The sequence below is a fragment of the Mus caroli genome, chromosome X (genome assembly GCF_900094665.2).
Source record: "Mus caroli chromosome X, CAROLI_EIJ_v1.1, whole genome shotgun sequence".
Taxonomy (NCBI): Eukaryota; Metazoa; Chordata; class Mammalia; order Rodentia; family Muridae; genus Mus; species Mus caroli.
Window position 1 is genome coordinate 91,475,728 of NC_034589.1, and position 15,891 is coordinate 91,491,618.

Consider the following 15,891-nt stretch of genomic DNA (forward strand, 5'->3'; position numbering starts at 1 on the left):
CATCCGCAGCAACCAACCCCCAAATTTAGATGCATCATCTGGTCTAGCCCCCAAAGTGTCCCTGTCTTAACAGGGAAGACGAGAGGCTCAGTTACACAGTCGGAGTGTGGAAAAAAAAAATCAACTAGCTCTGATTTAGCTGCAAAGGCCACCTGTGCCCCCCTCATTTCCCCCACCCTGTGTGTTGCGGACCCAGACAGCATCTCGTGGTACAGGCAAAGTCTCGCGCAAAGCTCTGCCAGCCCTCGCGGGGCCCCGCCCCCTATTGCTTAGGGTCACTACCCAGTCCCACTGACGCGGGGGAGTGCGCACGACTCTGCCTGCGGCAGTTGGCTGTGGTGCGCAGAGCCAGAGACACCTCAGGCTCTGAAGTGGGCAGGAACCTGGACGGACAGGCCAGGCGGCTAGGCGGCTAGTCCGCCAGTCCGTCTTCAGCTATCTTCTGCCTGACCAGCAGACTGAGACTGGTAGACTCCTAGATTTCCAGTCCGTCTCTGGATTCTAAGGTAAGTCTCTCTCTCTCTCTCTCTCTCTCTCTCTCTCTCTCTCTCTCTCTCTCTCTCTCTCTCTCTAACATTCACAGGAAAGTCTGGAAATATGTGGGGGTGAGCTGCTGTCCCTGCAACTGACAACAGGTAAACAGGGAAATGGGTAGATCAAGTCAGACTGCCCATGAAATAGAAAGGTTTGGGGACATGGAAGCCCCAAGTCCACCAGGTGCCCACACCCCAGATTCCTCATCCTGTATCTTTTTCAGGATGCATTTATTCCACAGGTTATCTGCAAGCGCAAAATGCCTAATTCTTAAGAGCTCTGGGTGAGTCCCTAGAAATTCCCTCCTGTTTTGTCTGTTCTTATCATCAGGGATCCTGGCACTCCTGAAAAGTGAGAATATCTGCTCCAAAGCCTGTTTGAAAGCGCTCCTTTCTATTTACTACATCCCACCCCATTTTCAGACTTCTAGGTGTTTTAGCCCCCACACTGTCGCACTTCTAAAATGAGAAAATGCTGTTTTTGTTTTTTGTTGTTATAGTTGTTGTTGTTGTTGTTGTTACTGTGGTGGTGGTGGTGGAGAAGGGGGTGATGGTAGTGGTGATTTCTTGCGCGTCAAAGTACAAACAAACTGTAAGCTTGACCTCAGGACTTGGAAAGCCAGCTGCTAGTTTTAGAGATTCAGGGTATGCATTCCCTTCCCAGACCCCCTCACACTGCTCCCTATCTCGCTCCCCGGGGAGAAAATGGGCTGCAAAGGGCAAAGGGCTGGTATCAGGGCTATGTCTCTCTTCCCACAGGAACCCTTCCCCGCTGGAATCATTTGCTTCATAACTGGGGAGGGGGCGCCAGCCTAGGGTAGAGAGGAATCAGTGTTCGTCAGCCTTTTAACCAGCAAGGCAGTAAAGAACAAATCTCTGTGATTAGAACTCTAGGATCTCAGTCTCCAGGGTGTTGCTGGAGGTTGAGGGGTGGTCACCAATAGCAACCACCCTCGCAAGGCTGAGGTCTCAAGATGACGTGTTTCCTTAAAGCACCGCCCTCCTGAAATTTGGGGAAGGGGCTATGAATGAAATTACATATTCCTCTCCACTGCCCCCTTCTGACCGTTTGACTAAAAGGAAGTCTTGCTGGAGAGAAGTAGTTTTGAGTTTTTAATCCCTTCCCCCAATTGATGGTTTAGAAAATTCCAGAAACGGCTTGGAGCTCCCTCCCCCTCCCCTCATATTCCCTTGCAACAAAGGGAGGGGCAGAAGCTCAAACCTTAAGGCTCAAAACCTGGCTTATTTAGATGCTATGTTGAGGCACCCCTTGCTCAGTCAGAGCCATGCACTACAGCCTGACTGCCCCAAGTCAAAAGAGCAATTTAGGAACTCTATGTGGTCAAAAGGGATCCCAAACCTTAGTGTAAGGATTCTCCTTGTTTTCCCCATAGCACAAACATTTTTGAGACAGGCTAACACTATACATCTCCACTTGGAACTGGTTATTACAGCCCAGGCTGTCCTCAAAACTGTGATTCTTCTGCATTACCAGTTCAGGAATAACAAGTTTGTGTGTGGTGGTGGTGGGGGGGGGCAGGCTGATTAAAATATTTGTGATGTAATTGTGGAGTGTTTAGGATGGGACCCAGTTTTTCAGGTATCCTAAGTGTCACTCAGCTACATCCAAAGTTTTCCATAATAGATTTTGTGATATGGAGAAGGAGCTAGAACGAGGTGGGAAGAAGAGAAAAAAAAAAAAAGAAAAAGAAAAATCTGTGACTCCTCCCCAGTATAGCCAATATCACAAACAGCACTACATTATCTGTTCTGCACAAACATATACAAGACACACTCAGAAAAAAAAAAAAAACATGCTATACAAGTGCATGCACAGCAGAAAAATGTATCACATAATTACATAGCATGCAAACATACCACCAAACACACAGTCAGATCTTGTTTAGAAAATGCACACTATAAAAGACTGCATCATGGCAATATAATCATGCTATATATGAGTTTACATAAGCAACAGAACATAACTTTCTAAATTAAATCAGTTATACAAAACAGATAAAAACAAATGTCAATGCACAACCCCCCATGGACATGAACTAACAACAAAACCACACACACACAAACACCCACACACACCCAACCCCCTCCCCACACACACACACTGGAAAAATGTCATTTTCTCTCTTTTAACTGGAACTTATTCGCTTAAAAACAACAATGAAGATGGATTCAAACAGAAGGAAACATGGAGAATTTTCTATCGTGAAGAAGTTGTTTGAATAGTATACATATTCATTCATTCATACTAATTTAATCTTCTGCATCAGCTTATGAAGCATAGAGCATCTCCATTAGATTATTAGAGAAACCAAGGAAAAATAACTTTTAAGTGTGTAGTTTTATTTTTGGTTAACACAATGAGTATGCATATTTGTTATATGTATTATTACATTTTGACAAATGAATGCAGTGTGAAAGAATTGGACTGTGTGGTATTGGCATAGATTTCACCTCACAAATTTACCATTTCTTTATGTTGAAAACATTTTGAGGGTTGTTTTAAAATTTAGAAATATGCAATAAAATTTGTCAGTCAGTTATTTATTTGCACAGCCATACTGCCATTTAGTGACAGGGGCAGTATGAAAATGAGAACAAAAGTCTTGCTTTTGAGTTTACAGTCTCTGACATCCTACCCTTTTACATGTTTGTAAACATACTCATTCCTTCCCTCATCCTTTATTAAATAGGTGATAGCCTCTGCAGTTAGAGTCTAGCCACCTATTTAGAAGTCCATTTCTTCTTACTTGATCATTTTATTTATATAAAATTCTTCACAAAGCAAGTTATAAAGGTTAGACTTCCATAATCCTACAACTCTATGGAAATAATACAGTATACCTATCCTGATAGACCTCTACAACCCAAATCTGATTAGGCATTAATTACTAAACAATTAATTAATGGAATATATATTAGAAGGCAGCGACTGTTTTAGGCAGTATTTATATAATATCATGGTAAGAATACAAGCTGGTACAGTTATCATTCTGTATGTGTGATATAATTGGCTTCACAGGATAATATATCAGTCAAAGTGGGCTGACTAAAAAAAAAGTGAAGACCTGGTTTCTTCTTTTTTGTTGGACCTAATGTTCTATTCAATGCTAATGTGCTTGATTCTTCCCATTTTAGGTGGAACCAGGAGTTTCTGTTTGCAAGGATTTGGAAAAGGACTTCAGTTTCTATATCCTTTATGGTCCCTTGAGACCTGCTTAATTTTCCCCAAACAAAAATGAACACTTCCTTCAAGGGAGTGTCTCCTTTCCTGTCACAAATGGAAAGTGCCATTGATTGGCTCGGAGAAAATGTCAGTTGGGTTCCATCAATAGAGGATCAAAGCTGCAATCACACAACCCAGAATGGAACCAATATCTCCAGTGCAGAATGGGGAGGGCCAACAGGATCAGTCAGGAGATGGCTGGGGGGCAATCCCCACATCATGGCAAAGATCGTGCTGACATTTGCATACGCTGTCATCATAGTGATATCTCTCTTTGGCAATTCCCTGGTATGCCAAGTTTTTGTCAAGCACAAGGAAATCAAGAAATCAACAGGCCTTCTCATCTTCAATCTGGCAATATCTGACATTTTGATAATCCTGCTCAACAGTCCATTTGCTCTGGTGAGTGATTTATATAGAGTTGGTTTCAGCACTTAAAAATGAAGCTGCTCCATTTAGGGGTGGATGATGGAACTTAGAAAACAAACAGGAATATGCATGCCAGGGGCCTTTATTCTAGCCTCTGGCTTCTCTGTAATGCTTAAGAGCAATATTTTAATAATTAACCTTCCTTGTTTTATTGATTTCTTACCCTAGGCTCGTTTTCTGAGTGGACAGTGGGTTTTCGGTAGGATCATGTGCCATGTCAGTCGGTTTGCTCAGTACTGCTCTCTCCATGTTTCAACTCTTACACTGATGGCAGTTGCTATGGACCGGCACCGGGTAAGACAACTTGAGGACAGTTCTGAATAAAAGTGCAGGAAGTGAGAAATAGCCTGGAAGTTTACACATCTTACAGAAATCTACAGGGTGGAAAATCTTTGAGAGTAGAATGTTTTCAGACATTTTCCCCCCACTGTCATACATACTCTTACAGCTCGAGACCATTTAGAATTTCAGAGATTTGAGATTATATATATATATGTGTTTTATGCCTTCTCTCTTTTACCCCTAAACTATTTTAATCCATCTGTGCTTATATTGGAATAAGATAAATTAATAGTACAAGTAAATTCTGTAATCCAAGCAGAAACTTATTGACTTGTGTTTGATTATGCAAACAAACTGACCTGGACCGATTCAGGAAGGCTGTTGCTTCTCTTTTGTAGGTAATTCTGCACCCAATGAAACCAAGGCTAACCCACTCCCAATGCCTATTTGTTGTTGCCATAATCTGGAGTATTGCAGTGTTCCTTGCTCTGCCTCATGCGATTTACCAAAATCTGTTCACTCTCGTCAACATGTAAGTCAGACATAATGGATAATTTCAACTTTTTCTTTCTAGAGACTCCCAGGAAGTTCACATTTGTAATGTTCTTAACTACTCTCTCATCACTTCCCCGTTTTCCTGAATAGAAGATATGGCAACATTTTCTAATTCCAATGTGTTAGTGGAACCAAGAGGATGGGCAGTCAAGATAACTGGCGATGAAGCATCTGGTTGTCTTCAGTTTAATCTATACCTAGACTAGACCTGCAAGAGATAACATTTTAGTCAACCTCCTTAATTTTAAAATTTAAGAAATTAAGACCTAAAGTTTCAAGAGTCTGGGATTTTATATGGACATATTCTGCAAAGTAGCTACTAGACGTGTTCAAGTGTTCATTCAGCTAATCCTATTATCTTAATTTCTATTCTTCTTTCCTCCAGGGATGGTGATACCAGGAGCTACTGCCTCCCTTCTTTTCCTGGACCCAACGTACTGGTTTCAAAGTATGTGGACCTCGGGACATTTATCTTGTTGTATATCCTGCCACTTCTGGTGATTGTTGTAACGTATTCTCACCTAGGAAAGAGGTTGTGGATTCAAAATGCTATTGGTGATGCATCTGCTCGTCAACTTATGGCACACTACCAGAAGCGCAAGAAGAGCATCCGGATGTTGATACTTATTGTATTGGTCTTTGCAGTTTGTTGGTTTCCACTTAACTTCTATGTGGTTCTTATTTCCAATGCAGGTGTAGAAAATGACAGTGTGCTTTTCTATGCCTTTCATTGGTTTGCAATGAGCAGCACCTGCTACAATCCTTTCATCTACTGTTGGCTCAACAGGAGCTTCCGTGCCAAACTAAGATCTATATCATCTTTCAGGATGCAATCACTGTTTGTGTGTAGTAACTCCCAGATTCAGCAAATAAAACCACAGGAGAGTCATGAGCTTAGGGAGCTCCAGACGTCTTCACTGCTACGAGTTCCCCTGGCTGTTCCAGAGCCCCAGGTTTTTGAGGATCCCAGTTTGGCTACAGGGGATAATTCCCAGGTCTCTGTCCAAGGGGAATGGGAAGATCCAGATCCCACTCTAGATGAGGAACCAGGGCCTTCAACTCGGGATACTTACTTTTGTATCCACATGCAGACTAGCAGTCACTAAGTTGGACAACCACCTGATCCACTGGAATCTTACTTAATGAGTACCTTGGCACAGACAATTTAGTCAGAGATGGGACAACCTTTAACTTAGATGCTGAGGACCGTGTTTTAATATCATGTGCAGCCTCACAAATCCATTTATGGTTTTGATTCGTAGTTCTGGCAGCAGAGCTCTAATTGATTAATCTGCTGTGCCATACTCGAGAAAACTGAATGTGACATACCCTGAAGGAATTTGTTGACTCACGTACCTTACTTACTTCGCAGATGTATTTATGAAAGCTAGATTTCCTGAATAAGATTCTTTTTTTGCCTCCAGTTTTGACATGTGATTATCACTAGTAGAGAAAATAAGATGGAGGAACCTTGGTTGAAAGATATCAGTGTAAAGGAGTCACTAGAAAGACTACATGGTAGCCCCTCTCTGCCAATAGGTACACCTTCCTTTTCTTCACTGCCCTTGTGCACCGACTTGGTGCTGTTATATGATTACTTTCTGCATCAACTTAGTCTGAGGCTAATACTCATGTTAAGGAACAAGAAATACTAGTGAATGACTCTGAACTTCTATTACCCCATCTTTGTAAATGTGACTGTAAAACTCAGTCTGTACAGATATTTGACTTTAGACTGATTTCCCCAGCTTCAGATATCTCATCTTGTGTATAAACTGTAGACTTTATCTGGAGGAACTACTTGATATTTGTACTAGCTAATTTAACTAGTGTATACTGGCATATGTGGTCTCTGATGAATTTATTGACATTTCCTATTAGAACTGCCCATCTGAGTTGACTATCCACTGATTTGTGGTCCTATCTTTCCCCTAATATTTTCAATAACAAATAGATTAGCATTTTCAACCCCTAAACTGCTCCCTATCAACTACAAATTTTTGCACCCTAAATTGGAACATGACATAATCAAGTGCTTACATGTACATACAAGCATACAGTTTTATGTTAACACAGATATAAGCATGTATATATTGCTACTTGTTACCTCTCATGCTATCTACCTGCCTGGTGCTCTCACTTATTTCTACCTGTAATTTCCATGCTAACTGAGCCTAGATAAGATTTCATGCCTTAAAGTGAAGTCTTGCAGGCTCTGAGATTGTGGCAACTTTTTGCCTCTGGAATCAGCATTTCTTTACAGTTGGTGCTTCACTTCTTTCTTTGATTTTATTTTATGTTTTTTATGTTATATATCTTCCTGTGAAAGTTTTACAGATTCATAATCTGAGTTGTGCTCTTCTGTGCTACTTCCATTCCTTTGCTGTCTCTATGCTTTCCCCTAACTATGTCACATTGTCACTAAAGGCTCTAGTTTTATTTCTCTTTCTCATATACAGCATTTCAACTCAATTCACTTTATTTACCATTCTATATTTTTTGTAAATTATATCATTTTCACATGCTGGGTATGGTATATGTTCTCATTTAAACATATCCCTGTAGATTCCAACATTGTCTCCTTTCAACATTTCACCCAGGTGCTCACTTTTCCATATTTCTTTGTTCTGGGCTATTAAACTTGGATTTTGGTTGCTGCCTTAACCAGAGGTTCACAACTTCCTGTGCTGAGGCTCATCATCTCTTCAGTAATTGAAGCCTCCTCATTTCCGGTGCTTTGTTCCACTCTAGACTCTATTTTCTGTTTGCTTCCCCTACTTTGCACTCCCTTCTCTCTCTCAATCTCCCTCTTCTTCTCTCTCTCCCCTTCTGTCTCCCCATCCCTCGCCCTCCCCCTCCCTCTCCTTTTCCCTTGTTCGCTCTTTCTTTCCTTCACTCCTTCCTCTCCTTGGTGTCTTGCTCAGTCTAATATTAACTCATTATTCCTTTTCCAGTTGTCCCTGTATACAGATCTCCCTCCTACAGTTTCATATACTTTTATTTTTTGGTCACAGAAATTTCCTTCCTTCCTAGGACAGTAAACAAACATTCTTGTTTGTGTGTCTTATGTTGTCTTAGAAAATCCATCAGAGGGCACCATGTGCTAGGATATTGAGAAGAGTCTAACAGTTTCCTTGAGATCTCAGCATTCCTTAATGAGATTGTTCTTTCTAGCTGAGTTGTTTGCTTATATTTCCTTTGTGAATAGTTATAATTTAATATCTGATTATAAATGTAGGTATTAGTATCTGCTTATAAATTGAAGAGCTATAACATTGTGAACTAATTTAAGCTAACTTTATGTAGAAGACAAATTTATTCATGGCCACATACTTTACCTTAGGTATGGGACCTTTGGTGATCTAATTGATTTACTTTAGCAGGGAGTAGTGGCTCTAAGAAACCTGTTACTGAAAGAAATCTAGCACATATTCGATTTGTGTGATAGGAACAGTGTCTGTACAAGCAAAAAGCACTTTGTGCTTTGATTTTGATGTAAGGCAAGAATTCCCTATAGTGGAAACAAGCCCAGGATTCAGAATAATGGGACAAGGCTTTTTTTGTTCTTGAGTCAACCATTTGTGTGACCTTAGGAAAGTCATGTGGCCTTAGTGTGCCCCAGTTTCCTTGTCTATAAAAGGTGGATAATAATACCTACTACCTTATAGGGCTATTGCCAGAGTTATCTGTGATAACAGGTATTATTATTGTTGTTAATAGGTTCATTTTCTTGTTACCCACCTTGTGATTATTGCTGTTAATATTACCCTAATTGTAATGTTACTACTATTATTGTTAAATATTGTTAAATCGATGTTGCTGTGCTCCCTTGAAGTGCAGACCAGTACACAGCTAAGAAGGCTATGAAGATATTTAAGAAAAGATTACTTGATGTATCTCATTGGGCAAGCTTCTACTGCCTGTTTCGATTACTTGAAATGAGATTAGACAGAACACTGCTGAGAAGAAGAGCTTTCCAGAGCAAAGACAGGGACACTAGCAGAATTCTAGGAGACTGAAAAATAAAGAAGCACAAGCTAAGTAATAGGCAAATGAATGATTTTGAGTTAGTTCCTCAGTAGGCTTTTCTGTATTTTAGCATTTCTGCTCTGAGAAGGGTGGCAGATAAGAAATCAAAAGAGAAAACTTGAAAGATGTAAAGTGTTTACAAAGTACAGAAATGACACAGGGTTTCTATTCTGACTTGTCATCTCTTTTCTAATAATCTCCCTCTATTTATGACTCAATGTGATTCTCAATAATTGTATTACATATTTATATTTGTTAATGTTTTAGATATCATAGTAATATATTAAGCGTAATAGTACTCATTTATGGTGCTCTTCTAAAGTGTGCTTAAAGTGTTTTATGGTGTTATATTTAACCATTTATCTGCCAAATAGTTCGCAAACTGCAAAAAAAACAAAAAACAAAAACAAATACTGTTTTATTTATGTGTGCTTGTTTTTATGGAATACTGAAATTCCCCCAAAGAATGATTATTGATGTTGGACTTTGGAACAGGTTATGTTTGAGGGAACTGTTCTGCTTGACAACCAGCAAGGGTGAATTATAAAGTTCTGGAGCTCCAAGTTCTACTCGGAAGCTCTACTCAGATGATCTGTTCAAATGTGGGAAGGGTTCAAATGAAGGGTTTAGAGGTGGCTGACTCTGAGATTATTTTGTGTCAGCTGGGTTTTGTACTTAAGTATATTTTGACTGGAATAATTTTTCAAGTGTTTAAAACTACAGATCTTTGTGAATCCTTTGTGACTATGTATGTGCTCAATTAAAACTTAATAAAGCTAAATAAAGTAAATGAAAGCTATTTCTTTCATTAGTGCAGAAACCATGCATTATCTTAAGCTTCCAAAAAGCAACTCAGTAACAAGTAGCCTAAAAAAGACATATTGACTTTAGAAGCAACAGCCTGTGAATTAAACTTGATTAAATGGAACCTCTTCCTGGCATGGTCAGATCGTTGCTGCAGAAACAAACCTGTGGAATTAAAAGTGCTCTGGGGGTTGTAGTTTCTCCAAGCATCAGACTCTGTAAAGGGTAAGCTCCCAAAAGGTGGAGGAGGAGAATAAAGAATATAAAGGGAATGGTCAGGGCCAAGTGACACAGCAGTTACAGATAATGAGTATACTTATGAACCTTTCTAAAAATAACACTGTTAATCCTTGTTGAGAAGTGACCACAATGAAAGGGAAATGTGAGGGAAATTGAAAGGCCACAAGGATAGAGTCAGGTAGGATAATAGAAGAAGTCTGGGTAAATTGGCAGGTTAGAAGCTGTGTCTGAGTGGCAGAATATAGTTAAAGAAAGGAGGACTGGGACTAGCCATCATTTGCTCTGCACAATAGTGAACTCCCACAAATGGACCTGGGTACCCATTGCTACTATGCTGCAGCTGCTGGAGCTGTATCACCCATAGCTACTCTACTAATTAGGCCAGTGAAGTGCCCACAGGACAGGCACTGCCACTTAGCTTCTCCCATGAATGAACTCCCTGGTGAGCACCACAACTGTCTATACCTCCACTTTCCCAGCTGTCACCATTGCAGCCATCCCCATATATCAATATTGTTTCTGCCAGTGAAAGAGCCTCAGCGAAAAGGGGAATAAGGCCTCTTAAAAGCAAATGTGGAGAGTGTGCCTGAATATTTTTTATTATTTCCTTTATTTACATTCCAAATGTTATCCCCTTTCCTCGTTTCCCCTCTGAAAATCCCCTATTCCATTATCTTCCACCTGCTCACCAACCCACCCCCTCCCACTTCCCTGTCCTGGCATTCCCCTACACTGGGGCATTGAACCTTCACAGGACCAAGGGCCTCTCCTCTCATTGAGACAAACTCAGCCATCCTCTGCTACACATGCAGCTAGAGCCATGGGTCCCTCTTTGGTTGGTGGTTTAGTCCCTGGGAACTCTAGGGGTACTGGTTGGTTCATATTATTGTTATTCCAATTGGGTTGCAAACCTCTTCAACTTCTTTGGTCCTTTCTCTAGCTCCTCCATTGGGGACCCTGTGCTTAGTCCAATGGTTGGCTAAAAGCATCCACCTTGGTATTTGTCAGGCACTGGCAGAGCCTTTCTGGAGACAGCTATATCAGGCTTCTGTCAGCAACCACTTGTTGGCATCCCCAGGTGGGGCAGTCTCTGGATGGTCTTTCCTTCAGTTTCTGCTCCACAGTTTGTCTCTGTATCTCCTCCCATGGGCATTTTGTTTCACCTTCTAAGAAGGACTGAAGTATCTACACTTTGGTCTTCCTTCTTCTTGAGCTTCATGTGGTCTGTGAATTGTATCTTGGGTATTCCGAGCTTCTGAGCTAATATCCACTTATCAGTGAGTGCATACCATGTGTGTTCATTTCTGATTGTGTTACCTCAATCAGGATGATATTTTCTAGTTCCATCCATTTGCCTAAGAATTTCATAAATTCATTGTTTTTAATAGCTGAGTAGTAAGTACTCCATTGTATAAATGTACCACATTTTCTGTATCCATTCCTATGTTGAGGGACATCCTTGTACAAAGCTCAAGTCCAAGTGGATCAAAGAACTCCACACAAAACCTGGCACACTGAAACTAATAGAAAAGAAAGTGGGGAAGATCCTAGAGCACATGGGCACAGGGGAAAATTTCCTGAACAGGACACCAATAGCTTATGCTCTAAGATCAAGAATTGACAAATGGGACCTCATAAAATTACAAAGCTTCTGTAAGGCAAAGGACACAGTCAGTAGGACAAAGTGGCAAGTTTTGAGAGATCTTTACACATTCTACATACTAAAGAAGGCTCATATTCAATATATACAAGGAACAGAAGAAGTTAGACTCCAGAGAACAAAATAACCCTATTAAAAAATGAAGTACAGAGCTAAACAGAATTATCAACTGAGGAATACGAAATGACTAAGAAATACCTAAAGAAATATTCAAGATCCTTAGTCATCAGGGAAATGCAAATCAAAACAACCCTGAGATTCCACCTCACACCAGTTTGAATGGCTAAGATCAAAAACTCAGGTGACAGCAGATGCTGGTGAGGTTGTGGAAAAGAGTAACACTCCTCTATTACTGGTGGGATTGCAAGCTTGTACAACCACTCTGGAAATCAGTTTAGCAGTTCCTTAGAAAATTGGACATAGTACTACCTGATGACCCAGCTATACCACTCAAGGGTATATATATATACCCAGAAGATGCTCCAACATGTAATAAGGACACATGCTCCACTTTGTTCATAGCAGTCTTATGTATAATAGCCAGAAGCTGAAAAGAACCCAGATGTCCCTCAATAGAGGAATGGATACAGAAAATATGGTACATTTATACAGGGCCTGAACATTACAACCAGGCAGATGTAACTATGTAAAATGTGGACAGCGTACCAATGCAAGGCCAAAAAAAAAAATGGTTTTATCAAAATCTAGTTTGTCAAATCAATGCCTTTTCTGGGTTTAGTGACCATAAGCAAGGATTTACAGTACTTACATGAGTATGTATGACCCCCAAGCCGCTGCATTATCACAAAGTCCCAGTTCCACTGATGACAACCTTACAGGAGGTATGTCATAAAGTCCTCCTTATAGTTACCCTTTTCTATTTTTTGTATACTTAGTGACCCCTAAGATTACTAGTAGCTACGGTAGTGCAGGCAGAAGTATGGACTGGACCCCCATGAAGATCCCATAACCTCTCTTTCATCTACTCAAGGGTGTCAATACCTCCACTACTCTGACCATAAACCCAGCTCTATCTGTCGTACTGCTCAATTGCTTTTATGGATACCTGGCCAAGATATTGTCTAAACTTAGATGGCATCACATTACGTTTGAAATAACATGGCCATATTTTAATGTTGGATCCCTATCCTCAAGCTTCATTGTTTCCTGAGCCTTAAATGTGTGGCATTCCAGTGATACTTTGTTGAGCAACAGTCACATATTTTCAGTGGTTTACCTAGTTATCATTTATTCTAATAGCAAACAAAGGTAAACTGCAGCAGTACTCCATGAGCATAAAGATAGATGTTCGAAAGACAATTTGACAGACATATTATATCCATTAAATAAAATAACACATAGATGTTGCTTCCCTACAGGGGCTTGCAACCTTCCTAGCTATAACTTTCTATCCTGGCTTATAGTATTACATGTGAATTTTGTCTTTAGGAATCGGCCTTACATTCAAAGAGTGAGTTGTGGGTTGTACTCATAATATATAATGACACTGTTGCACCATCTAGCACACCTTGCCATGGATCATATTACACTTCAGTACCATAGCATGTGGAGGCTAGAGCTGAGTAGGATTGTTGGTGACCATCTTCCTCTAGCAACCTGCATGGGCCCTTCTGGTACAATTATAGTTAACCAGTACCTAGGCAGCATAGAGCTTGTTCCTAGTCTGATGTTCTGAAACTGAAGTATATGGCATCGTTAGTGATAGTGTCTTTCAATCTAATTTTAGAATACAACTAACAGTGATGACAATAACCTTTATCATTTTGAGTTCCTCTCTGGGTAGTCCACTCCTGGCACTATATTCTTCATTTGAACATTATGATTTCTGGGAGTGCCAAAAAGGGACCCATATAGGATACTTCCATCCACATATTTAATCTGCTGGGTTTTTTTTCCAGAATTTTTTTCTAGATCTGTGTCTTATTTTGGGTTTCTACTGCTGTGCTAAAACACCATGGCCAAAAGCATCTGAGGAAGGAAAAGTTTATTTCAGCTTAGAGTTCCATATCACAGTCTATTATTGAAAAAATTTGGGGCAGAAACTCAAAGCAGTAACCTGGAGGCAGAAACTTAATGCAGACATCATGGGGAATATAATGTTTACTTGCTTGCTCTCCATACCCCAGGACTACTTACCCAGGTTTGACACCACCAACAATGAGTTAGCACCTCACACATCCATCATTAATTAGGAAAATGCCCCTAAAGGCTTGCCTATAGTTAAAGTTTTATGGAGGAATTTTCTCAATTGTATTTCTGTATTTTCAGATAACTCTAAGCTGTGCTAAGTCAACAATAAACTAGCCTGAACAATCAATAAAAGTTTCAGAGGTTACTATTATATTTTCTGTATAAAAACCTTTTTACAGAAAATGAACAAAATCTCTGAAGGCTCACCACCAACCATTCAAAGTGTCATTTGATCTCAGGAGTCAGTAGCTGAGGATGTATTAAAGAAGAATTTCAACAAATTCTAATACAAAAGACTCCATTGCTTAGATCATTTTTTCCCTCAAAAGAGCCATATTAGATGCTGTGATATGGATGCAAGGCACTCTCTTATTTAGGGCTATGAATTTATAATCATTATCCATGTGTCCTTCTCTTCATCCTGGGTTATTACAATGGATTGTTCAGGAATTTCTCCATTCTCAAATGAACCTTGAGGGACTAGTTCAATCTGTTCTACCAAGGTCAGGGCCAGGAAGCAGTAGGACCATGCTTGGGCCTGTTGTGACCTGCATTCAAAATGATTGTATGGGTTTGATAAGCTCTAGGATGGCACTATGGATGCAGTTGCTGTTATTATTTCACCATAAGCCATATGTGGCTGCTCAGAAGACCCTAGGCAGGATGAACAATCTCAACCCTAACATTTTTTTTTTTTGTAGAAAAGAAGTGCACACAGTTTATTTTGTAGATAGTTGCTTGCCCCTAGGACAAGTGTGGTCTTTTTTGTTTTCAAAATTTTACCATTTTTGTCTTCCATCAACTCTTTAGGCTCTAAAAGCTCTCAAAATCTCACTAGCACATTTGGCTTTTTTTTTTCTCACAAATTCTAGCTCAACATAAATCTTGGTACACATTCCTTTGAGTGACTCACACAGAGCAGATCCATTTGACTGCTTTGCCTGTCTCTAGATTTCTTTAGCATTTCATTACGGCTTTTATTCACATAACAGACCTGATTTACATGTCAGGCTAAATCCTTTAGACCAAAGGCTTTCCTACTGCATAAAAAGACTTATGCTCCACCACGAATCTCAGCAAATGTAACCCCATTCCATTTCTAATGTCCCAAATGAAATAATTTATTTCTTAACTCTCTCATAAGCACAATCTTATTGGGCCCAATGAACTTAGTGCCAAATTATCTCAGTAGTACCTGTAGCGTTTCTGTTGTCTTCCTGTCTCTGAAATTTATTGAGATTCCACACTGTGGCAACCACTTGTTCTGTTGAATCATGTGTATCAGTACACCAGGGATTTATTTACCTCAAATTGCTTCAGGTTTTGGAACCTTTGTTTCAAAGAGGAATGTATGTTTACACAATTATGATTCTCTGTTTTACAGCACACTCAGACTGATTCCATTTGCATCTCTCTCTCATAGACTCACAAAACAGGCGATGAAAGTTTTTTTGCTTCTTGAGTCTCAATTCAAGGATTTATGAGGCAGAATATTCCCTGACTATGATGGTTTTATACACAATATCATTATTAAAACAACAATCTGTATAGCTAGTCACATTTTTTTCCCATCCTCTTTACTAATGGTTAGACCTGAGGGGCATCTTCTAACATTCCTACATTGTTTACTCCTTTTTTTTCTGTATTTAACTCTTTCCATTGGTTCAATATCTTGCATCCCAGTGTTTTCCCTTTAGCATGGTTCTAATTTATACTGTATTTTGGACCACAAGATGTAAGAAGTGGCAAGCTAAACTTCATCTCATCTTTCCTTTTATCAAAGTTATCAAAAAACATCAAAAGCTAATGGGGAGAAAATGGTGACATGTTCCTTTTCATTGTAACCCTACCTCTACACAAGATAATTTCTATTTGCCAGACATGTTAGCCTCAGTGGTTGCCTT

General features: G+C 39.9%; 1 protein-coding gene across 1 annotated transcript; it reads left to right on the plus strand.

The window, feature by feature from the left end:
- Positions 1–327: 327 nt before the first annotated feature.
- LOC110287458 (probable G-protein coupled receptor 83) lies at positions 328–9,859 on the plus strand. Its single transcript, XM_021154070.1, has 5 exons — positions 328–506; positions 3,690–4,179; positions 4,375–4,500; positions 4,887–5,020; positions 5,429–9,859. The coding sequence occupies exons 2-5, from the start codon at positions 3,790–3,792 to the stop codon at positions 6,147–6,149; spliced, it is 1,371 nt and encodes a 456-aa protein (XP_021009729.1). The 5' UTR covers positions 328–506; positions 3,690–3,789; the 3' UTR covers positions 6,150–9,859.
- Positions 9,860–15,891: the final 6,032 nt, after the last annotated feature.

Coding starts and splice junctions, on each gene's coding strand:
- LOC110287458 (XM_021154070.1), top strand. CDS start 3,790: ATGAACACTTCCTTCAAGGGAGTGTCTCCTTTCCTGTCACAAATGGAA. Junction 4,501..4,886: donor TTGCTATGGACCGGCACCGG/GTAAGACAACTT, acceptor TCTCTTTTGTAG/GTAATTCTGCACCCAATGAA. Junction 5,021..5,428: donor CTGTTCACTCTCGTCAACAT/GTAAGTCAGACA, acceptor TCTTTCCTCCAG/GGATGGTGATACCAGGAGCT.